At 43.8% G+C, this 26386-nt stretch overlaps 1 protein-coding gene across 5 annotated transcripts in view; it reads right to left on the minus strand.

The window, feature by feature from the left end:
- The window catches only part of DOCK8 (dedicator of cytokinesis 8), a 222054-nt gene that overhangs the window by 135010 nt on the left and 60658 nt on the right, over window positions 1-26386 (minus strand). For all 5 annotated transcript variants that reach the window (XM_028748429.2, XM_077935898.1, XM_077935899.1 and 2 more), the window contains exons 4-11: window positions 16735-16806; window positions 11690-11813; window positions 9809-10021; window positions 8042-8127; window positions 6239-6305; window positions 4815-4964; window positions 1883-1963; window positions 1138-1297 (exon numbers count right to left, since the gene is read on the minus strand). In XM_028748429.2, coding sequence (XP_028604262.2) covers window positions 1138-1297; window positions 1883-1963; window positions 4815-4964; window positions 6239-6305; window positions 8042-8127; window positions 9809-10021; window positions 11690-11813; window positions 16735-16806 — 953 coding nt within the window. The remainder of the gene's footprint in view (window positions 1-1137; window positions 1298-1882; window positions 1964-4814; window positions 4965-6238; window positions 6306-8041; window positions 8128-9808; window positions 10022-11689; window positions 11814-16734; window positions 16807-26386) is intronic.

A 26386-nucleotide genomic window follows, 5' to 3' on the forward strand; every position in this document is an offset into this window, starting at 1 on the left:
CTGGTTGTCAGCAAAGCGGGTGGTTATAGAAGTTGAGTCTAGCAGAGTTTGCATATAATAATGCAATGCATGTGTCTACGGGCAGAGCCCCATTTGTGGCAAACTATGGCTTGCACTCAAGGGCATTCCCGGGTCAAGAGGAGCAGTTAGCAGTACCAGCAGCAGAACAAATGATAGAGGAGTTGAGGTGCATTCATGAGATATTGAAAGAGGATTTGGAAGAAGCTAAAGAGGTTTACAAGAGAGCTGCAGACAGGCATCAGCGAGTTGGGGAAGAAATCCAAGTAGGGAGCTGGGTATGGCTGTCTACCAAGGGACAACCAATACAAGGGATGTGTAAAAAGCTAGAGCCAAGAAGATTGGGATCTTTCCAAGTAAAGGCTCAAATTAACCCAGTCGCTTTCAAGCTTCATTTACCTGAAAATATGAAAATACACCCTGTATTTCATAGATATTTATTGTCAGTGTTTGTACCAGCACATAAGTATCAAATTTCAAGGGAACCACCTCCTTTACCCACCTTGATGGGGGAAGAGGAGACCAAAGTGGAAGAGATATTAGACTCGAGAATAGTAAAGGTACCCCTGCCCGTTCGGGCCAGTCTTGACAGACTCTAGGGTTGTGCGCTCATCTCACTCTAGAGGCCGGGAGCCAGCGCTGTCCACAGACACTTCCGGGTCACGTGGCCAGCGTGACGAAGCTGCTCCGGCGAACCGGCACCAGAGCAGCACACGGAAACGCCGTTTACCTTCCCACTATACAGCGGTACCTATTTATCTACTTGCACTTAAGGGTGCTTTCGAACTGCTAGGTGGGCAGGAGCTGGGACCGAACGACGGGAGCTCACCCCGCCGCGGGGATTCGAACCGCCGACCGTGCGATCGGCAAGTCCTAGGCGCTGAGGTTTTACCCACAGCACCACCCGCGTCCCAGACTCGAGAATAAGTAGGAGGAAATTACAGTATTTGGTTGCATGGAAAGGGTTAAATCTTCCAAAATGTGCTTTACAAATACAGGACACAAATTACATTATAATCTAGAGGCTGAAGCAAAGCCACTTCCTTGACATGATATTTTTAAAACTTCCTGTTTCAATATTAATTCTTATGTACACATACACACAACATTTAAACTTACCATTTAAAACTTCTAACTCTGCTATATCTCTTTCAAGTGTTGAAACACTGAAGAAATTTGCTAAATTTATTGGAACCCAAGCAAAAGGCATACGATACTTTCCCAAACGTTGGCAAAAGGACTCAGCATGCACTTTTAATTTCTCAATTTTTTCTTTAGTCTGAAAGAAAGCAGAAAAGGGGATTAGCTAAAATAAGACATGGATCCAAACACTGTGAAAATTAGTTTGTAACACACACTAGCAACCTCTGTTAATTCCTCTATGGATGCCATAAATTAAGGTAGTTAGAACAGGGGTGGAGTGAAAAGTGAAGCGGCAGAATAGAAGAGAGAAATAGCTTCAGAAATGGGATTGAGAAGGAGAAAAGTTTGCTAATTCATTACTTTACTTTATTTTATTTATTAATCTATTTATTTCACAAGATTTATATACTGTTTTGATTGGACTCAAACCTCAAATTGGTTTATAAAAAACCCAAATCATCAGTAGAAAAGCAGATAAAAATGACTAAGCCAAAATGTGGGGGAATGGCAGGTGGAGCGTGTAAGCAGGGAGAGCAGGAACATCCCCCCCTGTTATTATACATAGATAAAAACAACAACAGTCCTGAGGCACTGAATTTAGACTGGAATAGGAGCGCTTTAATAATATTTCTGGTTTAAGTTTTTGCAAGCCATCTTTGACAGATGTATCAGGGAAGCAGGTGTGCATTTCATGTAAAAATCTTTATTATATCATATGTACCTTCCCAACTTCACTTTCTTTTAGAACCAGGTAGGGTTCTGCACAATCTCCAATTTCGCCTTGTTGAAGGACTTTTTCAATCTACCAAAAAAGAAAGAAAAGAAAAGAAAAAAGAGATTTCAAAACACCGAAAAGAAAATGAAATTTAATAAAGTGCATTGCTAGTATATGTCAACATAGTAAAATTTGGAACATAAGCTATAGTTACTAATTACAACCTTGGTCAGTACTGAGAGAAATACCTTCCCTTCCTGTGCTGATGAGATTCAAAGGAGAAAATGGAGAGATATTCAGACGTTGAAAAAGATGTACATGGAGTATTATAGGATGGAAGTGCTAAACTGGTGAAAATTAATAAAAATTATTTAACCAAAAAAAAAGAAAAAAGAAAAAAGGAGGAAGTGCTGAGCTGGGGAGTGGAGGGGCTGAGTTAACCTTGAGAAACCAGCTATGCACTGAATAACAACCACAACAGCACTGCAGGCACCCAGAAAGGAATGCCGCTCATCATCTTTGGAAATGGTGATGATTGATATAAATGGCAGAGGATAAGGTCAATGAAAATTATATACTAGAATTGTCATACACAGAATGAAATGAAAGCAGTATTATATTATCACTTGAAGCTTTACAAAAGTATGTAAATGCTTTAAATCGGTGTTTCTCTTTTTTTGTAAATTTTTAAAATTAATTCTCCAATATACCTCCAATAATAGCCAAATTATAACAATTCCCAAATTATACAATTCTCAAAATGCCAATCTACTTCCAATTAATACATTTTAGTTAAAGTAGCTCTCTGCACGACGGTTTGGGTGCATTTCCGAAAGTTATATAGTTTCCTGCTTGGCAGGGGGTTGGACTCGATGGCCCTTGTGGCCTATTCCAACTCTATGATTCTATGATTCTATATCACTGTGTTCTATAATCTTAATTAATATCAGTTACATTTCAGTAATAATAATAATCCATTAGCCAACAGCTGTGAGGAGAATCAGAATTTACAAGGTTAAATAGTTCTGTGTGACGTCTCTGCATACTGAGGCATGGTTTCTTTCACATACAGGAATCTTTCTTTGTATGTGAGTTACTTTCACTTTTCGCTGATGAGCCGGAGAGAATGTCTGCTCGATCTCCCGGCTGATTTATTGTGTTTTTCTATACATGATTAAAGCCTTCTTAGATTAGCAAGAAGCTTGCGTACAGACTATGATTTATTGCACCTACACAAGGCACACACCGCTGCTGCGATACTCTGCTTGGAGCCAGGGAGAAGTCTGAAGACTCAGAGAGGCACAGGAAAGTGTGCTGGACACCATTCTAACTCCAGAACAGCTCCATTATTAATGATTTCCATTCATGATGTTAAAATATATAAATTTATAAAGCTTCAAGTGAGGAACTCAAACTATTATCTTTCTTTTGCCCTGTGTGTGAAAACTGTTCTATTCATGGAGATTCCTTCTTTCCATATATGGTACTGCCTCTTTTACTTCCCAGCTGTTGTTTTCTCCCATCACGGCTACTGGCAGAACTGAATCTCCAAGTTTCTCAGGGGTCTTATCTCTCCATCCCTTGCTTCGATGTCTTCAGAACAGGTGACAGTCTGCTAGAAACCATTCTGTCTCACTAATAAAACACGTTGCAGATCTTCGCCATTTTCCCCTCAGACTAGAAAAAGGTGGGCAGTTTTCGAACACGCTGAAGATTTAATACTCCTTTCCAACTCCCAGAATCTCTGCAGCGTTCTTATCACAGTCCCCCATTTTCCTTCCAGCAAGAGATTTATGGCTCTGTTAAACTTTATCTTATATTACATTCTGTCAGTAGAACACACAAATCTGTCTCTTTTTCCTTGTCTGTTTTTTTAAACAGATATGAGGGGAATTACTCGGTCTTTCCAACACATCATACTTGAGCTTCCCCTCCCCCTCCTTTCTTCATTTCAGATCACACACAGTTTCCATTTTTGCTTGTTAATATCAATATTACCTCTACGTCCCTGCCTCACTTGTAAATATCTTTTTATCTTGTATTCTGGAGAGGGTTGCAGAATCATAAATATATAAAAGAAACTTAGAATAAACGAACATAGGCTTCCCTCTCCCCAACCGACTCTCACGCTGAAGAAAATCTTATCTCAATTCAAACCTTTGATCCATGCAGCTGATATGATCTGCAATATGTTGTTGCAATCCTTTTCCAGCACGTGCCGGTACTTTAAAGCCAATTAAAAATCCAATTTAACGGAGAACCTCTGCTTCCGAATGGCAGCGTAGGAGGGTTTTCACCAGGCAAAGTGCTTTTGAACTCATAGCCTCCCTGGCCCCCGCAATCCATGCTGGAGCGAGAGCCAGGTGCCAAGACAGACTGCAAGTGAAGCCCATTACCCCCATTACGGCTTTTGAGTTGGATGAGGAGGAGCGAGAGGGGCCAGAGGAAGAGGAAGCACTGGAAGGAGTGGGAGAGCAAGGGGAGGTGGAGGCAGGGCTGCCTGATGTTAGGGAGCCCCAGACCACTCCAGCTCTGGCACAGAGGGAGAAGGCACACCACTGTCCTGCCCAGGACAGGAGGGGGTTAAAGCGTAGGGAACAACGCAGACATATGAGATTACCCAGACTGCTTTGCTGGAGGCGGAGCCGGAAGCCCCCACTGCCAGGATTGGTTGCTGATGATTCGGATGCATGAAGAGATGCTCTGTACTTTGTAAATATTTGTACAATAAAGACTGTAAATACCACTACCGTCAAGCCGAGGGATTTATTGCGAAGGGCAAACCTCCCCCCACCTTTACAGTCATGCTCAGTAGACTCAAGAGAATTTTATCGTGTCCGATCTTTCCATACAGTTAATATACACAAGTTTGCTTATTCTGCATCAGTTCTAGTTAGAGTCAGAAAATATGATTTTAAAATCCACAAATATGACTTACCTTCACTACTAGATAGATATCCGGAGATGGATATGTTACAGAAAATACTGCAGACCTTGCCTGACTAGATGAGTCAATACATGGTACATGTGATCGCAAGAACCCTTTGAATTGTTCAGAGTTCAAGTCACAATGAAAATTTTCTGAGATCTTTAAAAAAAATGTAAAAACAAAAAGATATTTCACAACTTTTGCAGGAACTGGTGCACAACCTATCATAAGTAAATAATCACAGCATTTTCACAGGCCCATAAAAGATCAGCGTACACAGTTGGGACTGATGAGCATTTACTGTTCCCAACTCTAATCCTGCGGAAAGCCATCTAATTCAGATTTTAATTTGATCCTGTCTTGTTTTTAAGAGGTGATTTAATTATTGTTTGATTTTATATCAATGTTATATAATTGATGTTAGGTGCCCTGAGCCCAGTCTCAGCCGGGGAGGACGGGATACAAATAAAAGTTGTATTATTATTATTATTATTATTATTATTATTATTATTATTATACTAATGTGTGTGTGAATTCTGGTGTGGGTGTTGTTTTAAGCATTGGAACAGAGCCAGTTACTTTAGAGGTGAGATTGCACAGCTTCAGCGGACATTTTGGCTCTGGGGAGTCAGAGAAATGTGATTTTTTACACTCAGGAACTCTCTCTAATCCCAAAGGTCCCTCTGCTGGATTTTGGTGAGGTTAAAATGAAAGAACCACACAAATGCAAATATTGGTTTTTAGCCAAGTAAATTCTACTCAGACCAGACCCACTGAAATCAATTGCCCTAAATTAGTTACGCCCGTCAACAGGCCTGCTCTCAATTTAATTAGCTCTGGATACAACCCAGAGACAGAATCTCAAAAGTCCGCCAAAATTAGTTCTCACTCATCCATCACTGTGTCTAATTAATTGCAGTGGATAAATAAGGTGGTGGTTTTCTCAAAGCATATTTTAGAAACTGCTGAATTAATTTCATAATGACTGATTTTATTTTGCAAAACATGGCAAGCAGCTTATTATGGTTGATTATTATGATTCATAAACTACAGTCAGTTGTGAAAATGTTGAGTTGCACAAACTTAAGGATAGGGTACATCCAAAGGATATTTACCGTGTGGTGACCATTTGTCAATATATTGTTGCAGCATGCATGCAGCTAAGGGGAAATCTATGGCTACCTATCACATTCGGACATGTCCCATGCCTCTGCTACCTTACTGCTTCAACTGATTGCAGAGCTCTGGTAAACGTTGCCTCAACTTTCCATGTGGCTTCCTATCTCCCACAGTCATCTGTAGCCACCCAAAGCACAGTCCCAACAATTCATATGTGAACAATTTTGAAATGAGGGAGGGGGTGATGTTTTTAACTAATGTCTTGTTTACATTGTTTTATCATTACCCTTGGTTTTGTTCATCTGCACTCTTACCTTTTTCCTTTCTTTTATATCATAGAGGGCTAAGCTTGCGAATAATGGCTCAATTTCTATCTCAAATCTGAAACAGGAAAAGATGGGGTACTGATTAATAACTACGCACATTTGACACATGTAAACAAAACACAACACAAGGGTTAATGTGCAGTATCTGTGCATTGGCAACATTAATTTAACTCAAGTTCTGGCTTGTCCCTTTAATCCTCCTTCCCTACTCTAACCAAACTTTAAGTGTATGTGCTTTGCATATTCTTCACTTCCAACCCGTCTCCCTCCATCCTTCCTTCTGTTTTTCTCCACTGTCCTTTTTACATTGTAAGCTCCTCGGGGACAGAGACCTGGCTGTTTCTGCCTATGACCAACTGTAGATGATGATGTCCGGCTCGGGGAATTCTATCCCTCCCCTGGTGGCAGCAAGAAGCAGGGAATATCAAAGAGAGTCCTGACTAATGAGTTTATTTAATCATCACGGTGAGAGACAAATAAATTGATCGCGTTGCTCCAACTGAGTTCCTCCCTGCTCCCTTCCTAGCAACAGCACCTCCCCTTATGGTGTCTGCCCGAGGCCATGTGTCTCTGCATCCTTTGCTCTCGCACTCTTAACAAACGCCGAGTTCTAGGAGATGGGGGTCAGCTATACTCTCCAGTGACAACATGTCAGCTGGCTGCTCTGGCTCTGTCTCCCCCTTCTCTTCTCCCAACACCTCCCAACTCTTCTTTTTGCCTGTCTCTGAGCTGTGATCTTCCTCAAACCCCTGATGTAAATTAATACTGCCTTCCTCTTCTCTGGAAGCTTCAGGAGGGGGGGGGTCTCCCCAATCTCCCCCCGCCTTAAGTCCAGTCCCTGACAGATGATGATGATAAAATCTGAGATACACATTTGATTATCACTCCACTACATTTTGACTTCTGCCATAGTAAAATAGCATTTGATATTACATTTGGTCTTTGTTAGCTTAAATTTGTTCCATTTTTAAAAAGAAGAGCACATTGTCAGATACAAGCAAAATGGTTGTCAGTGATAATATGAAGAGGAATATATGGGTTACTATTAATTGTTCACTATTATTAGTGCATTTTGGCAATTTTTCCATATTACCGTATGGGCCCAAATATAAGCCACTCCCTTAAAATTCCACAGGCACTCACACCCATTCCGTTTTACCATATGTCTGTTTCAGCAGCGAAGCCAATTTTTGTAAGTTCGTGAATTTAAGCCGCACTTTAACTTTTCATGGTCGGAATTTGGAAGAAAAAAAAGTGTAGCTTATATTCAGGCCAATATGGTATTATTATTTTCAATCCAGCAGAAAAGAGCAGATCCGTAGGTGGGTTTCTCCCCTCTTCATGGCCTTCAAAGCCAAAAAAACTTCAGTTAAACTAAGAAATGTGAAGGTTTTTTTAAAATATCCTGAAGTAGAGACAAGGCTTGCAAAATACTAGACGGGTAAATATTTCAGGAGGCTACCTCTGTAGGTGGTGTACTGTGAGAGAATCAGAAACATTTCACACAAGCAAAAGACTACCACGTTAGAGAGAAAAGTTCAACACCTGTCCTCTCACTGATCTGCTAATTTTCTTTTTGCCTAAAGAAAAAGGTAAATAAGGGAAGAATCCACCAATATGATCTCACATCTGCAGGCTGAAGTTGCAGAGTCTATTCTACCATCTCAGAAGTGTCCCACCTCATTCTACTGCATGTGCAGGTGTAACCTCAACCTCTGAAGGTCACATGATGGAACAATATCCAAACCTGAAAACATGCCCTGTGGAACCAAAAGTCACAGAGATACTTACTTCAGAGTCTGTACTTTCACCAATATCCTATTGCCCAGATATTCCTTGGGGCACTCAGGCACCGGACGTATTTCCACAGCATCCTCCTATTAACAAACACATTATGGAACAGTTCTTTTTGATCCAAATATTTATGATGCTTCTGTGTTATCAGTCCCAACAAAAGCAAACGTAACCCAGGCTGCACACAAAACAACAAGGGTGATATCCAACTAAATCATATCCAAAGCAGATCCACTGAAATCAAAGAATGCAAGTAACTTAAGTCCATTGATTTCAATGGGTCTCCTCTGAGAAGGGGGTGGGGAACCTCAGGCCTTAATTTTGCCTCTGGCCTGGCATGTGGCACTTGGAATGTTTCCAAGAGCAGAATAGGTCCTCCCTCTGAAAAGGCTCCCCAGTCTTGACTTTGTGCATGACTTAGTTTGGTAACATTCAGTAAGATACTCACATACAGTGGTACCTCGGGTTAAGAACTTAATTCGTTCTGGAGGTTCGTTCTTAACCTGAAACTGTTCTTAACATGAGGTACCACTTTAGCTAATGGGGCCTCCCACTGCCGCCGCGCAATTTCTGTTCTCATCATGAAGCAAAGTTCTTAACCCGAGGTAATATTTCTGCGTTAGTGGAGTCTGTAACCTGAAGTGTATGTAACCTGAAGCGTATGTAACCCGAGGTACTACTGTACAGATCTCCCAAACCATATGCTTCAGGCAATTCAACTAACAAGTCTGCCATGAACAAGTTGGAGCAAAGCCATTAATCCTTTAAATTTAATTTATAACCTACATGCTAATCCCTTTAATGTATTCCTTCAGCTGAAGTCGGAAATGCCAACCCACCTCACAAACCCTTCTAGTTCTAATGAAAGAATGAGATATCTGCACATGAAACCTAAGGAAAGTAAGGCTGATCCACAAGGCCATAACAGGCTTTCATTTGATTGTGGAATGGCAACTTTTAATTAGCTCTCATTGAAGTTGGAGTGAATTTGGCTGCATGATAATCTGAGTGCTCCATCAGAGCTCAGAGGTAATGATTTAGTATCACGGCAAAAAGCCACATTTCAGGCTTTGTCTGAGGTTCTGGTTTTCCACAGGTTGAGGTTCTTTACTGGATACACTTGGCACACTTCTAGCCTGTGGGATCTGTGTGTGACACTTATTTCCCCTATACAGTCATGGTAAAATGTACTATCTGTTCCAAAGAGGTGCACTCTATTTGAACAGGGGTGATATGATAGCCATGTTCAAATATATAAAAGGATGTCACATAGAGGAGGGAGAAAGGTTGTTTTCTGCTGCTCCAGAGAAGCGGACACGGAGCAATGGATCCAAACTACAAGAAAGAAGATTCCACCTAAACATTAGGAAGAACTTCCTGACAGTAAGAGCTGTTCGACAGTGGAATTTGCTGCCAAGGAGTGTGGTGGAGTCTCCTTCTTTGGAGGTCTTTAAGCAGAGGCTTGACAACCATATGTCAGGAGTGCTCTGATAGTGTTTCCTGCTTGGCAGGGGGTTGGACTCGATGGCCCTTGTGGTCTCTTCCAACTCTATGATTCTATGATTCTATGATCTGGCGTGACCAGGTTGGCAAAGCCTGCACTAACATAACGTGGTCAACACAGAGACAGCAAGCAAAGCACATTGGTGAGATGTTTTGTGGGCACAGACTGAGGCAAGCTCACAACTCTTGTTTGAATCTTAATTCTTTGTGAGATATTTCCTTGTTAAGCATGCAACTGCACAATGCAGGTTTATGGCTCACCTCATCTATATTGGGATACAGTGCAAACAGTTCTGCAGGCCTGTTGGCTCGTCGTTGCTCCTCATTTTGCCTTCGAAAGTCTTCTGCACTAATGTGCTGCAACAGGTCTGCCAGACGAGCATCTGGCTGTAGGCTGCGCAGGTCAAAGTCCCCAGATGTCAGTGTGGCTCGACTGGAGTCATCACAGAGAACTTTTAAATGCCTGGGAGCTGTCTGCTCAAGTGGGCATGAAGTAGGAGGCAACATCATTAAGCACTTTTTAGTTCGCAGATGTTAAAGATACTCAGTATTTCTCTGCCATAATTCTTTTTCAACTCACTGCAATAATACCTTTGAAAGAACTATTCTCCAAAACAAGTAACAGATGATACGGACAGACTAAGGCCAAGCCAAATATTTCCCCCTTCGTTTTTGTGGGATCGTTTCTCCCCTGCAAAAAACGGGCAGGAGTTTGGGTTCTCACAAGAGAAATGATTGAATTCTAATAACTTTAGGGTAGGGGGGTAAAGAAAAGGTGGCATGGTTTCTCCTTTTTCTATTATTATTATTATTATTATTATTATTATTATTACAAAAAATGAAAGATAGGGTAGAAGCTCTGGTGATATTTATGAACTGCAACCTTTACTGGAAAAGGGAAGGGTGCACTGATATTTCAGGGGTGAAATCACTGGGACCATATGGAGAGCCAGTCACATGAAAGCATTGTCATGTGAAATGCCCTCTCCCCAGTTGTAGTGCAAGTAGCCACACATGGATAAAGATGGGCTTTGGGCACTGGCAGAGGAAGAGGAGGGGGGGAACGCACCGCCCCCACCAGCACGATCCTGGTGGGGTTCCATTGCAGCTGTGCCCCCTCACATGCTGGGCGCCCCGCCCCCGCAGGCAGTGCCCCCACCCCCAGAACGCACACCACGCCCCTGCAGTCAGTGCACCATGCCTCTGGGACGTGTGCCAGCCCCGCCCCGCCTGCTCTCCACCCCCCACCCCCCCGGTGTCAGAGCATGTATTGCTATGAACAGTGCTATTTTTCTAGAAAAAGAGATGCCAGAACTCACTGTGAATGCCTCCCTTGTTCTCTTATAATGACAATGGTGCCCAACTGAGAGGTGCTAGAATTGAGTTCCAGTGGCTAAAAAAAAGCTCAGTTTATGAGGGGGGTTTTTGGGGGGTGCCAGATCCCTCTAATCCCTGGATCCAGCAAGTGTTAAAATCTAATCAAGTCAAGCTAATTTCCTGGTGAGGTGATGGGCTATTAAGGCGTTTGGTGTGAGATGACCGCCTCCTTCAACAGATAAAGTCAGAGTTTGGAGTAGTAAAGAATTGTGGCAGTGATGTGACCTAGAAGAAAAGCAGCAAGCTGGAGAGAGAAGGATATTTGATTTCTGTTTGAATCCAAGGCTGCAGCTATGAGAGAAACAAGACCCTTTTGGGGTGTTGATGCTGTGAACCTCTACATTGTAGGCCCATGTTATATATAGGTGTAAATAAATCATACGTCACAAAGATACCAGTCTCCACCGTGCCTCATTCCCCAAAGGAAACACAATCCCTGTGTAAGCGCCTGGAACCCCTGGAATCTCACATCGCTTGGAGATTGGGGTGTCGTGCAACAATATTAAAAATTTCAAGTGATTTGCCCTTTAGAGTCATTAGATTTACCAATGAGCAAGTGATGAATTAAATATCTAGTGTGCCTAATATACCAAATACATATTTGGTATGTAGCGGGCAAGAATGCAATTAGTTGGGAGCTGCCCTGAGTGGCTGAGGAAACCCAGCCAGATTGGAGGGGTATAAATAAATGATACTGCTGCTGCTGATAGTTCTACCCCTCTTCCCTGTTCAGCCCAGGCCAGAAGCTATCTCAAAGGAAAATACCTGATAATTTGAATCACTGTCATCTAAAACTTCAGATTCAAATGTTTGCTTTTGAAGGGACTTGTGGAAATCGCTCCGGGATCCCCTTTTCGTTAAGATGAATGTCTCATTACTTCCTTGGTTTCTTAAATAATAAAAAATAGCAAGTTAGATTTCAATTAAAATGGGGGGGGGGAGGATGAAAGCACAATTGCTATCAAATAAATAAGTTCAGCTGAAATATCATGGCATCCATACAATAGTGCCAGTCTAATGAATTAACATATGTGCTTAAATGGAATATAAATTTATCATAATATACTGTAATGCTATATCCATATTATGAAGTTCAAGTTAAAGCAGATTACAAAGGATATTCCATGTTTATATTTATATTGTTCATCAAAAGAATGCCCTGCTCCAAAAGTCACTCAAATAAACTATGTAACTGCCAAGCAGAGTGAGATTAGGATGCATAACCCCCCCCCCTTGAGCCTCCCTGGTCCTCTGCCTGCAACTGCTCTCACTGCATACGTATAGTATCCTTCCAGTGATGGATTTTCAGCTGCCCACGTCTCCTGGAGAGCGATGATATTAAAGTTTTGATGGTAGAAGGGAATGTCTGTAGAATGGGAGAGGCATCTGGACCAGCCGGCAGCATTCCAGGAGATGATGTTTAGGGCACTAGTTGATTCTTGGGTTTTTAGATTCCAGGCACTCATAGCTGTTTTCTGCCGCTGATTCCTCGGGTCCTTTGAGTTTGGCTTGAGCCGCAATGCGAAGGCATGGGGGAGCCTTTTGAGGGAAAGACTAATTTGGGGGTATTAATTTGTCTGTCCAGGCAGTCACCTGCTAAGACCTTATTTCATTCCTCTGCAAGAATAGCTTCTAGGATTCCCCAGCAGTCCATGAAGATTGAGCCAATTCCCGGCGCTGGCACCACCAGTTCAACTTGTTGCGATTTGGATTGGGCTATTGGAGGGGGTGTTTCTTCTGGACACAGATATCGACAAGTTGTCCATTCCTCGTTGGTTAAAGGCTTTGCTTTACAATTGATGTAATTAAATTCCATGGGAGGAAGCGGGGCTAGAGGTGGAAGGGAGTTCCTTATGGTCGATAGTCTTTCAATTAGTGCATCCTGGGAAAGGAGAATCTGCTCGAGGTAGGTTGTTAGGAGTTGTTCATCCTTCAAGGAGAAATCCTTTTCTAGCTTATTTGGTGAGGGCGGGGTTTTGTACAGCCTGCCAGATTGTTTAAGGTTGCCAGCCTCTGGGTAGAGCAGCTTACCGTTTCCGGCACTGTTGGATTCTGCAGTGCTGGTTTTGGTTTTTGGTCTGGCTGGCCTATGTGCTCCTAGAAGTGGTAAAGGGTCTTCGATGTTTTCGAAGAAACGGTGCACAAGCAAGCCAGCCCTCAGGAAATTGTCTTTATTAGAAAGGGTCTGTTTAGTTGAGAGCCCGTCCTTAAAAGTCACTATAGCCCTATTTTGGGCCGTATCATGAGGGAGGAATTTTACCTTGATGATATTTTCTGCTGTCACGAGACCCCTGGTGACTATTCCGATTTTTTCAGGAATATTTACTTTTCTTTGAGCATATGATGGATGACATCTGTTTGTGGGAAGTATTGTGAAGGCAAATTTGTGTTTGTTTAGCGTTAGCTTCCAACAAGTCTGTGTTGTTTTATCTTGATCCTTTTTTGTTATATTAGGGTACACAGGATTTATTTGCGATGTCAAGAGAAGGGTTGGTTGCTTGGGAGCTGAAATTTCCTTTGGTTTTCCTATTTTCCCACTAGAGGGCGGTGTGTGATCTGCTGGGGCGTGGGGCTTTTCCTCAGAGTGCTTTATTGGCATGCATGAGTTTGTGATTTTCTTTTGGGTTGTAGAAGCAGAGTTCTTTGTTGTTATATTCTCCAGCACCTTAAAGAGCTTCTGGAAATTCATTTTTTCAGTCCGGCAGGTCGGCGCTCCTTTATGGCCTCTCAATTTGATGTTTTTGGTCTTATTCATTTTTTGTGTTGAGCATTTTCTCTTTAAGGTCGGCTTCTTGGGAGCAAGGGACCCTCCCTCCTGCACTGAATTGTTTCTGTTTGTTTGTTTGTAATCGAGTCCCGGCTTGGTTTCACCTCCATTAGTCCTAGTCCCAGATGTCATGTGAGGGAAAGCGGCCTCATGGTTCTTAATCAATTCAGTTAGGGTGGTAAGCAGGTTCAAGCTTTCCAAAAGGAAATTTTTAATTGGCTCAAGTTCTTTGCTTATCTGTGTGAAATGAGTTTTGAGTAACTCTTCAAACATCCCTGACAGGTAGAAGATAAAGTTGTCCGGGTGCTGTAACCTTAAGCTGTTTGGCCATTTGTCTGTCTCAATCGGCTCAGTCGGGGAAGGGCACCTTAAATTCTCTCCTGATAGGGAGGAGAGGGGAGGCTCGTTTAACATGGCTTCTGGGTTTTCCAGGAATAGCTCCTGTTCTAAACTTGCTTCATGTCCCTCTGTGGCTAGCTCAGCTTGTTTTAGTTCCATTTCCAGGTCCACTCCCTCACCTCCAACGTTAGTTTTTTCCTCCCTTCCAATCCAGGTGTGGTCAATAGACCACTCATGAGAATGGAGATTTCCTGGATTATTTGCTTCATCAGCCTTGGGATGGAAGTAGGTTGAAATTTTGGCCTGTTTTTTCTTTGGGGGAGTTGTTGCAGGTTGTAAAGGTGGAATCCCCAGTTCTTTGCAACATTGTCTTGTAAGTACCATCTTCGTACTTGGAGATAAATAGGGCTATTTTATCCAGCCCACAGCTTTATGGGCTTTTCAATGGAGGTGGTTCAAAGTTGATTTAAGTAGCTTTGAAAGGGGGGGGGTTTAAAAGTTCACCCGACAGCTCCCAGAGTCTTTTACTGATAAAAGTTGGCAGATATTTTCATAGTTTGAGCCTTTTTATCAGGGTAATTTGATCATTAGAGCTCCTACTCGCACAGCAGAGACTCAGTTGAGACTTGACCCGGCGCCATCTTCCCCGCCCCAAGCTGGTAATTTGCTATGAACTTTTGGGCAAGGACATCTTAGAATGGTCAGAGGCATGAAGTATGTGGCATGTGGAGCGATACAATGCAGCAGCTGCCCTTACAATGGTCTCCATGCAATGCCAGACTCTGTATAACATTCCAAGCCACAATGTGTGTTCCAGCGGAAGCCACCAAGAGACTACTGCCACTGCTTTGGTTGTATCTAGTCTTACTTCTGGCCTAGTTACCCGCTCTAAATCTCTAGACTTTCTAATGTTTGCTTCCATGCAGGGCTCTATTAAGGCCATAAATAGGATCATCTGAACCTACCAGTCAGACTCACTCATCCCATGCCACTTGACAGCCCCTCTGAGTTCTGACCGTCTCCACTGCAGGTTCACCAGAACTATCTGCCTGTAGTTCTAGGTCCCATAGCACACCCTTAAACATCATAGATTCTGCCCTTTATTGAGATTCTGCTACAAGCAACTTAATTTACTGCTAGACTGAAACCCAAGACTCTCCATGGGTGTCCCCATAGCTATGACCAGAGCAGAGCCGCTTTCATTTTGAGATATTGAGAAAACACTTTTTTGCAGCCAGGCCTACTAAGTAACACCATGTTGATTAATTCAGGTTTCTTTCTTTCCAAAGCAACAACAATACACTGAAATGCTTTGTTGTCTTGCATAACAAATATGCCACAATAAACAATTGCAGTCCCTCCAAGTGTCCCTATTTTCCAGGGACATCCCTGCTTTAGAGAAGACATCCTGGTTTTTGATTTGATCCTAAAATGTCCCACTTTTCCTTATGATGTCCCCATTTTATTGGAGAAAATTTGCCGGTTATGGAGTTATCTGAACCCCAAGTCATCTGAAGACAATCCTGTATAGGTTTTTTAAAAGTGTTTAAATTTTTTATTATGTTTTTATATATGTTGAAAGCTGCCCAGAGTGGCTGCAGTAGGATGTGTGGGGTATATATAGTAAAATTATCATTATGGAATGGGATGTCCCTATTTGCATCAGAGAAATGTTGGAGGTCATGCAATTATTGATCACAGAGACACTTTTTATTACATTTTTGGGGAGTAAATGAATTATATGCACTGGTGGTTGTCTTTTAATAGATTGCATTTTAATTGTTTGCCAGTTGACTGAGAATGAAAAATGAAGCTATAAAGCACCTTACTTGCCTTCCCTGTTCTCCTTGGGCATGACCTTGCTTGGGAAACAGTCTTAACTACACAGCATTAAAGACAAGAGTGCTGGATAGTTTTTATTATGAAGCTATAATGTCTGAGAATTGTTTTTATGTGGTGAAAATGTAGATACTTCCTTTGTAAGCATTGAATGCTTTGCTGCTTTCATGTTTCAGAATACCGTAGATTCTGGCGTATAAGATGACTTTTAAACTCCGGAAAAGAGGTTAAAAAGTCGGGGGTCGTCTTATATGCCGGGTATGGCTTTCTCCCGGCGCGGAGCCCGCCCACCCACTGCAGCTTCGGAAGCTGCCAAAGCTGCCGCTGAAGCAGCAGCAGGTGGTGGGCTCCGCTTCGGGCTGGGTAGCTTTCTCCCGGCACGGAGCTGCCCAGCGTATTAGGCGACTGGACTTAGAAAACAAACCACCAAATTGGCAACTGCAACTGCCGGAATCTACAGTATACCAGGATAGGCAAATAACCATCAAGTTGGAACCATTGGAAGTTGCCCTATACTGAGTCAGACTAATGGTTCATCTTTGTTCAGCACTACCTACTCGGACTGGCAGCTGCTCTCCAGGGTTTCAGGCAAGAGTTTTTCCCCCAGCCCTGCCTGGAGATGCTGGGGATCGATCCTGGGACCTTCTGCCTACAAAGCAAATGCTCTACCACTGAGCTATGGTTCTTCCTCCTTCTAGTTGCCAGGCCTTTCTAGACTGAGCCAGTGATAATATCTTGTGAGAGACTAATCCTACATCTTGACAAGTTAAGGGACTAGTCAAAACAAAAGATGTTAATATTCCTCTGGGAAGAAAAAATATTTAAAATCATTGTTTTGACACTCTGCTGCAAATGTGGCACTTACTTTCGATTCACAATCAGCCAGTCACGAATATAGGTCTGAATACAATCCCGGACATGCGGATCCAACTCAGCCCTGGAGAGGGTACAAGAATATTAATATGCGTAGCTAATTACAATGCACAACTTATTTTTTTGGAATATGAATGGGGAACTCCAGACTCGGGGGCCAAACACAACCTGCTAAATTTCTTTATCTAGCCTTCAGAACTTTCCCCAAGTCACATCCCTCCACAGCCCTAATTTACTCTCAAAGTGTTTTGTCCTGGCCAAAATGCATCTTTAAACTTTGAGTATGCCCCTAGCTTTTCTGCAAGGGAGATACTGAGGAGCGTGCCAGTATGTGTAGAAATTTCCTACCATTACCAATGTAAAATTTATATTTGTTCCTTTGCCCACTTCTTGTTCTGGCCCCATCCCCCATCAGCAACTGTCCCCACTCAAACATGGTCCAGAAGAGGATGTGGTCCTTGGGTTTAAATGGGTTCCCCACCCCTGAATTATAGCTAAAAAGGAACAAACCATACAAAGCCAAATAATAAACCACACAAATAAAAATATCATTTTTTTAAAGGAGTATATTGTTTAAACTCCAAAAAATAATCCATGCAATCTCCAGCCAGTGAAGTGAGGAGCAGCAGGAGACTAAATGATTGGTCTTGGAGTGGAAAAATTGGAGTGGAGGGAGAATGCATTCTGGCTCAAATGAGATAAAAGTAAAAAAGCTAAAGGACCCCTAGACGGTTAAGTCTAGACGAATTTGACTATGGGATGTGGCGCTCATCTCCACTTTCAGGTTGAGGGAGCCGCCGTTTGTCTGCAGACAGATTTTCTGCGTCACGTGACCAGCATAACTAAACCACTTCTGGCACACAGAACACTGTGAAGGAAGCCAGAGCACATGGAAACACTGTTTACCTTCCTGCCACAGTGTTACCTATTTATCTACTTTTGTTGGGATGCTTTCAGACTGCTAGGTTGGCAGGAGCTGGTTGCGTGGATTCGAACTGTTGACCTTACGGTCTGCTAGCCCAAGAGGCTCACTGGTTTAGACCACAGCACCACCTGCGTCCCTCAAATGAGATAAACATTCATTTATCTCAAGCCTGGAAGGAGGAATTGCTAAGTGATGCTCGGGTCTTTGCTATCAGTGGCTACTAGCCATGGTGACTATGCTCTGCCTCCCTGTTCAGAGGCAGTCTCCTTGGGAATCCCAGTTGCTGGAAACCACAGGAGCGAAGGGGACTCTTGTGCTCATGTCCTGCTTGTGGGTTTCCCATAGGCATCTGGCTGACTGCTGAACTAGATGGACCATTGGCCTGATTCTGCAGGCTCTTTAGGTTTTAAAGGATCAGGCAGTGCAACCTTCCCCAGCCTGGTGCCCTCTAGGTGCTCTCACACCTTCCAGCAGTCCCTAACCAACATGGCCAGTTGTCAGGGAGGACAGGAGCTACAGATGCAGCAACATCTGGAAAGTAGGCAGTACTAAACGGAACAAGACAGACCAACAAAGAGACTCAGCGTTAGACATCTTTATCTGTTCACTCTTATATTTGGCCAGGGCGTAACGCTGCACCTGCTAAGTACTTAATTTGCTGAGTTGCCCATTCCTCATGTTTGCAGTAATGGGTAACTCAGCAAATGTCAAAATGCAGTGCCACATTCTCACTCTGTCCCACCCACGATATAGTGAAAAGAGAATATAGTGATTAGTGGATAGCGAAGGGGCAGCTATATTAATACAGAGCTCAAATGAAGTGAGTGGCTCATGTGTGGCAGATGCTTGCATGTGTCAATATAATAGCAGAAAAAGACCACAAGGTGTCAGCACAGCATCAAATTCTCACTCAAAGTGCATTTCAAAATGTTTTCATTGGTTTCCTAAGTCAATAGTGAACAGTGATAGTTCCTACAGTATCTGAAATGGATCGCACTCCAGCTTCCATCTGTATCCTCTGTTGATACAGGCTTGAGTGTACCAGGCTTGATCTGTCATAAAGTATGGAAACTCTCAGATTCAAATATTTCAGAAGATTTATAGCCCCTTTAGAATACAGTGGTACCTCGGGTTACAAACACTTCGGGTTACAGACTCCGCTAACCCGGAAGTAGTACCTCGGGTTAAGAACTTTACCTCAGGATGAGAACAGAAATCGTGCTCCGGCGGCGCTGCAGCAGCGGAAGGCCCCGTTAGCTAAAGTGGTGCTTCAGGTTAAGAACAGTTTCAGGTCAAGAACGGACCTCCGGAACGAATTAAGTTTGTAACCAGAGGTACCACTGTACTGATCTGGAAGGTGTTGTTATTGTGAGAGAATTCGAATTTAATAGGAAAGCTGCAGTAATACCATAGACTGGCTCCCTGCAAGATACCTGTGATCTCTGCAATGTAAAGTCTCTATCTCTGTCCAGCCATACCTGTTTTTGAATAGCTGAACTACACTGGAGTCTGCTGACCAATCTTTTTACAAGGGCAAATTGTTGCACATGAGATGCTATCATTGAAGTTTCACTGTCAGGTATTTAAAAATATACTTGCATCAAAGATGGTTTGTACTTTTATCTCTGCACTTAGCTACTAGCACAGTTTCTCATGCCAGACATGGAATTATTTATAGGGTTATTGCAACCAAATCCTATGTAAGGTAAAGGTAAAGGGACCCCTGACCATTAGGTCCAGTCGTGACCGACTCTGGGTTCGCGGCGCTCATCTCGCTTTATTGGTGGAGGGAGCCGGCGTACAGCTTCCGGGTCATGTGGCCAGCATGTCTAAGCCGCTTCTGGTGAACCAGAGCAGCACACGGAAATGCTGTTTACCTTCCCACTGGAGCGGTACCTATTTATCTACTTGCACTTTGACGTGCTTTCGAACTCACCCCGTCACGGGGATTCGAACCGCTGACCTTCTGATCGGCAAGTCCTAGGCTCTGTGGTTTAACCCACAGTGCCACCCACGTCTCATATATATATATATATATATATGCTTTCGTAGATTTTCACGGGTACAGGAATGCAGGTTTTGGTGTCCTCGGGTGTCTTCCCGTGTAAAAGTTGGGGTGTCTAGGCGACGTTTCGACGAGGTCTCACTCGTCATCTTCAGGCTGGTGCTTTCGGCTTCTTGTTACTGGAACAGAGCAGGATCTCAGTGTTTGAGTTCCTATAAATACTGTTGAGGAGGTGTGGTGTATAGCCTCCAATGTTCTGGGCCGAGAGGAAGTTCCCAGGCTAGTGTGCCTTTTCTTCTTTTGTTCCTTAATTGCTTGAGGGATATCTTGAGTGATTTCTTGAGTGATATCCTGAGTACCACTTAGGTGGGTCATTAGGTGTGGATTAGTTGCTAAAGCCTTTGTGTCTTGACCTCTTGAACTTTGTGAAGAGTTTTTCTGAGAAGATGGCTGTACTGCACTTAGTTGTGCTCTGGCTTGGCTTCGTGTATAGGGGCGAGCTGTGGTTTTGTGGCCTGTGCCAGCCAGATCTGTGTAGGGATTGCAGGGGGGTGCAGCATCCGGAGGTGCCACCATGGTTTGGCTACTGGATGGTGTCTGTAATTTATCTGTGGAGAGGGTCTGGGTTTGGGTCTGGTGTGGTTGATTGGTGATGGCGTTCTGTGTGCCTCTGGATCTGGTGTCAGTTTTTGTGGGGAGGGCTAATTTCCAGATGTCTGGCAAGCGGGATGTGTCGTCACGCTTGTTCATGTTGTGAGGGTGTTTCTCTATCTCGATGGCTTCCATGATTATTCTCTTGTGGTGATGTTCCATGTTAGAGAGCAATTTGGAATCTGCAAAATTAATTTCGTGTCCTGTTTCTTTCATGTGTTGGAAAAGAGAGGAAGTTTTTTCTTCTTTTTTTGACGGCATTCTTGTGTTCTGCGATACGTGCATTTATTCGTCTGTTTGTTTGTCCAATGTACGTGGCTGGGCAGACTTTGCAGGGTATTTCATAGACCCCTTGGTTTTCCAACTGGATTTTATCCTTGGGGTTTCTGAGGATATTGGCTATCTTTTGGTTGGCGCAAAAGGCTGTTTTGATATTGTGTTTATGGAGGATTTTGCTAATTTTATCTGTAGTGCCCTTGATATAAGGAAGGAGGGCCATGCCATTGTTTTCTTCTGTGTCTTGGTTTTTGGGGGGTGTTTCTTTTTGGATTAGCTTCGTAACCCTGTTTTGCTGGTATCCATTGGCAATTAACACATTTGAGAGATTCTGTAACTCAGTTGTCAAGTGGTCTTTGTCAGCCAGGCGTTTGGTTCTGGAGATGAGAGTCTTGGCTACGGAGTTTATTTGTGCAGGGTGGTGGTGTGATTGTGCATGTAAGTAGCGGTTGGTGTGTGTTTTTTTTCCGGTAGATAGTGTGTCCTAGGGAGCCATCAGGTTTTTTTGTAGATTAGGACGTCAAGGAAGGGAAGTTGGTTGTTGGCTTCTATTTCCATAGTGAATTGTATTTTGGGGTGTAGGCTGTTGAGATGTGTGAGGAAGCTGTCCAGTTTTTCCTTCCCGTGTGGCCAAATTACAAAGGTGTCGTCAACATATCTGAGCCAAAGTTTGGGTTTGTGTTCTGACTTGTCTAAAGCATTGGTTTCAAAGTGTTCCATGTACAGGTTTGCGATGACCGGTGAGAGGGGTGATCCCATAGGTGCTCCTTCTATCTGTTTGTATCTTTGTCCATTGTGGATGAAGTACATGTTGGTTAGGCAGTGGTTGGTCAGGTCCAAGATGTATTCCCGAATACATCTTGGACCTGACCAACCACTGCCTAACCAACACGTACTTCATCCACAATGGACAAAGATACAAACAGATAGAAGGAGCACCTATGGGATCACCCCTCTCACCGGTCATCGCAAACCTGTACATGGAACACTTTGAAACCAATGCTTTAGACAAGTCAGAACACAAACCCAAACTTTGGCTCAGATATGTTGACGACACCTTTGTAATTTGGCCACACGGGAAGGAAAAACTGGACAGCTTCCTCACACATCTCAACAGCCTACACCCCAAAATACAATTCACTATGGAAATAGAAGCCAACAACCAACTTCCCTTCCTTGACGTCCTAATCTACAAAAAACCTGATGGCTCCCTAGGACACACTATCTACCGGAAAAAAACACACACCAACCGCTACTTACATGCACAATCACACCACCACCCTGCACAAATAAACTCCGTAGCCAAGACTCTCATCTCCAGAACCAAACGCCTGGCTGACAAAGACCACTTGACAACTGAGTTACAGAATCTCTCAAATGTGTTAATTGCCAATGGATACCAGCAAAACAGGGTTACGAAGCTAATCCAAAAAGAAACACCCCCCAAAAACCAAGACACAGAAGAAAACAATGGCATGGCCCTCCTTCCTTATATCAAGGGCACTACAGATAAAATTAGCAAAATCCTCCATAAACACAATATCAAAACAGCCTTTTGCGCCAACCAAAAGATAGCCAATATCCTCAGAAACCCCAAGGATAAAATCCAGTTGGAAAACCAAGGGGTCTATGAAATACCCTGCAAAGTCTGCCCAGCCACGTACATTGGACAAACAAACAGACGAATAAATGCACGTATCGCAGAACACAAGAATGCCGTCAAAAAAGAAGAAAAAACTTCCTCTCTTTTCCAACACATGAAAGAAACAGGACACGAAATTAATTTTGCAGATTCCAAATTGCTCTCTAACATGGAACATCACCACAAGAGAATAATCATGGAAGCCATCGAGATAGAGAAACACCCTCACAACATGAACAAGCGTGACGACACATCCCGCTTGCCAGACATCTGGAAATTAGCCCTCCCCACAAAAACTGACACCAGATCCAGAGGCACACAGAACGCCATCACCAATCAACCACACCAGACCCAAACCCAGACCCTCTCCACAGATAAATTACAGACACCATCCAGTAGCCAAACCATGGTGGCACCTCCGGATGCTGCACCCCCCTGCAATCCCTACACAGATCTGGCTGGCACAGGCCACAAAACCACAGCTCGCCCCTATACACGAAGCCAAGCCAGAGCACAACTAAGTGCAGTACAGCCATCTTCTCAGAAAAACTCTTCACAAAGTTCAAGAGGTCAAGACACAAAGGCTTTAGCAACTAATCCACACCTAATGACCCACCTAAGTGGTACTCAGGATATCACTCAAGAAATCACTCAAGATATCCCTCAAGCAATTAAGGAACAAAAGAAGAAAAGGCACACTAGCCTGGGAACTTCCTCTCGGCCCAGAACATTGGAGGCTATACACCACACCTCCTCAACAGTATTTATAGGAACTCAAACACTGAGATCCTGCTCTGTTCCAGTAACAAGAAGCCGAAAGCACCAGCCTGAAGATGACGAGTGAGACCTCGTCGAAACGTCGCCTAGACACCCCAACTTTTACACGGGAAGACACCCGAGGACACCAAAACCTGCATATATATATATATATATATATATATATATATATATATATATATATGACGCGGGTGGCGGGTGGCGCTGTAGGTTAATATATATATATATTCTGCTTTCTTAAGACTAATGAAACTTATATCTAATTTTTAAAACAAACCTGTCCTAACTGAGAGACATGTTTGATCAATATTGTTTCACAGATAGCTTCGTACTGTATTTATACTTCACTTTTTACATGTTTTATAAGCCAGTCATTCAATGGTCTAAACTGAGGGCACATGCACTGCCTTGCCTCCACAACTGAGGGGGCCGGGGTCACGCAGTGGGTGCACACACTGCAGGGCATGCTGATGTGTCCTGCAGGCGTCACCCATCTTCCGCATGTGATGCGAGCATGCCCCACAGCGTGCATGCACAGCCGCCACAGAACCTTGAGGGGGCCTGGCTCCCTCACTGAAAGTTGCCCTTGACTGAGGGCCAGACATGATGCTAAATACATCCCCTGACATGACTTAGTTGGGCCTTGTAAATTCCTAACCGCTGTCAGGTTTGTGTCCTGACTTTCAATGGAGTTTGACCCATGTTGTACAGGAAGGGGAGAACCTTTCCTTTCCCTCCAGTGGAATAATGCCTTTGAAGACGAACAGCCACTGTGTGTGTACTAGTGGGGAAGTGGGGCTGGGATCGTCACTGGGTTCTGATGAAAACCCACCCTCTCAGTGACTATTAACAATTTTAAAATGCTGTCAGAGGCAATATTCCTCTGGATACCAGTTGCTGGGCTCAGAAGTGGGAAGAGTGCTGCTGCACTCATGCCGTGCCTGTGGACTCCCCTTGGGCTTCTGGGGGGCCACTGTGAGAGAATATGGACTTTTGGTCTGATCCAGAAGGGATTTTTTTATGCGCTGACTGTGGCACTTCAAGTGTCGCATCCAGGTTGAGGGCCTATATGTTATGTAATATGTGAGCTGTGACTAGGTTCCTCCCCACATAAATTTTTTGGAAGATTTAATTAGTAACTCTTAAGCAAATGTTTTTAGATTAGGGCAGTGGCACTCTAGGAGAAGGTGTCTGATCCTGTCCTTATTTTTAAAATTTATTTATTTATTTAGATTTGGAAACTGTCCTTCAGCCACAGATCTAAGGGAGGTTCACAGCATAAAAATACAAGATAAAGACACAAAATACATAATAAAAAACCCCAAAACAATAACCCCCCAACACATTTGATGTCAGTCAGCCAAAGGCCTGGTTAAAGAGGAACATTTTCACCTTGCGCGTAAAGGTATGTAATGGAGGCGCGTGGTAAACCTTCCTGGAAAGCGCATTCCACAAATGGGGAGCCACTGCAGAAAAGGCCCTTTCTGGTGTTGTCACCAGCCAAGCCTCTCGTGGAGGAGGCACACAAAATAAGGCCTCACATGATGATTGCAGGGTCTGAGTAGGTTCACATGGAGAGAGGGAGCCCTGAGCTGTGGGTTTATATTTCAAAACCAGCACTTTGAGCTGGACCCAGAAACTAATTGGCAGCCAATGCAGTTGGGCTGGGATCAGTGTAATAATCTAAATCATTTCTTTTATAGCTACTAATTCTGAAGGAGGAGTGGGTAGAATGAGAGGTACAACATCTAGCTTTTACAGTGGAACCTCGGTTTTCGAATGTCTCTGTTCACAAACATTTTGGAACCCGAACGCCGTAAACCCGGAAGTAAATGCTTCTGTTTTCAAACGCGCCTTGGAAGTCGAACTTCCAAGGCAGCTTCTGTTTTGAGTTTCCCTATTGTTTTGAGGCTTCTGTGTTGAGTTTTTGAACATTTCAGAACTTGAACGTTCTTCCGGAATGGATTAAGTTCAAAAACTGAAGTTCCACCGTAACAGAGACAGGGAGAGGGAACTGCTGTTAGCTTCATGAAGGGGCCGGGGCGGAGTGCAGCATCTGTACCAATCTCCCTCTTATTGCTTTTTGTAAGGGTGATACATCACTCCAAATCCTGATAGTTATACATCCATTCAAATCTGAGTACATGAGTGCATCTCTCCCTTCATCCTACACAGATATTCCAGTTCAAAATGCAATCTCTGCAGCTTTGCTGGATGAGAGGTGAATCCCCAAAAGCAAAGGTTTTCAACCTTTTTGAGTTCACACCTCCCTTGACCAACTACATTCTTTCTGCAGCACCCCTGTGGGGCCCAGGAGCCCAGTTATGTCCCCCTTTGCCTGCAGAGCTGGCAGCCTCTCACTGCTGCTGCCCCCCTCCCCGGTCTCCTGCCCCTCCCCTGCTCCAAAGAGAGGTGCCTCCTCACACTGCCCCACAGGGGCCTGCCAAGGGGATCTCCCCAGCCTTAGTGGCCCAACAGAGACTGGCCAAAGATGAATGTGAGGCCAGCACCTTACTCACCTTCGGAGGCGGCAGTGGCAGCAGCAGGTGCTGCTGGTGCTGGGCCTGTGTGCGGGAAAGGCTCCCCGTCAGCACCAGGCACTTAGCTCCCAGGCAGGCCTTGCATACAGCAAGCACAAGAAAGGCCAATGCAGTGCTTGCCCAGACTCCCAACAGCAAGGGCTGGCGGACTGGCTGGCTGGGCTCCCTCCCCTGCTTGCTTGCTTGCTTGCTTGCTTGCTTGCTTGCTTGCTTGCTTGCTCTGAGCCGCCTCAGCTCCTGGCACCCAGCACTGCCTGACCAGCCCCAGAGGCACCTTTTGCCTGGGGAACTTGTAGCCAGGGCTGCTGCAATGAACAGCTTTGGAGGCCAAGATGCGAGAGGGCATCCGAGGAGGGAGAGAAGGAAAGAAGGACAGAGGCTGTGTTGTCCGCAGCACCCCTGACCATCATTCAAAGCACCTCAGGCTGCCACGGCACACTGGTTGAAAACCACCATCCTCCACTATCTATCACTTAACTCAGTCCATGCTGGTTCTCTATGGAAACACGGCATTGAACAGAAAGCCTTCCTTGAAGGAACAAAATGTTTCATTGTGGCAATTACCGTACTTTTTCGTGTATAAAACAATGTTTTTTCTTTAAAAATTATGTTTTAAAATTGAGGTTGTCTTATACATGGATTGTGCATAGGGAGGACGTGGGATTGGTAGCTGCTGCAAATCAGAGACTGTCAGCGGCTATATGCCGTGTTATTGGTGGCTGTGTCAAGGGCTGGGGTTGATTGGCTGTTGCTGCAGCAATAGGGCGTGCAACTGGCGGCTCAACAACTCTGGGCCATTTTCTCAATTTGGAGTCCCCAAAAATAGGG

This window comes from Podarcis muralis, chromosome 11 (assembly GCF_964188315.1).
Source record: "Podarcis muralis chromosome 11, rPodMur119.hap1.1, whole genome shotgun sequence".
Lineage (NCBI taxonomy): Eukaryota > Metazoa > Chordata > Lepidosauria > Squamata > Lacertidae > Podarcis > Podarcis muralis.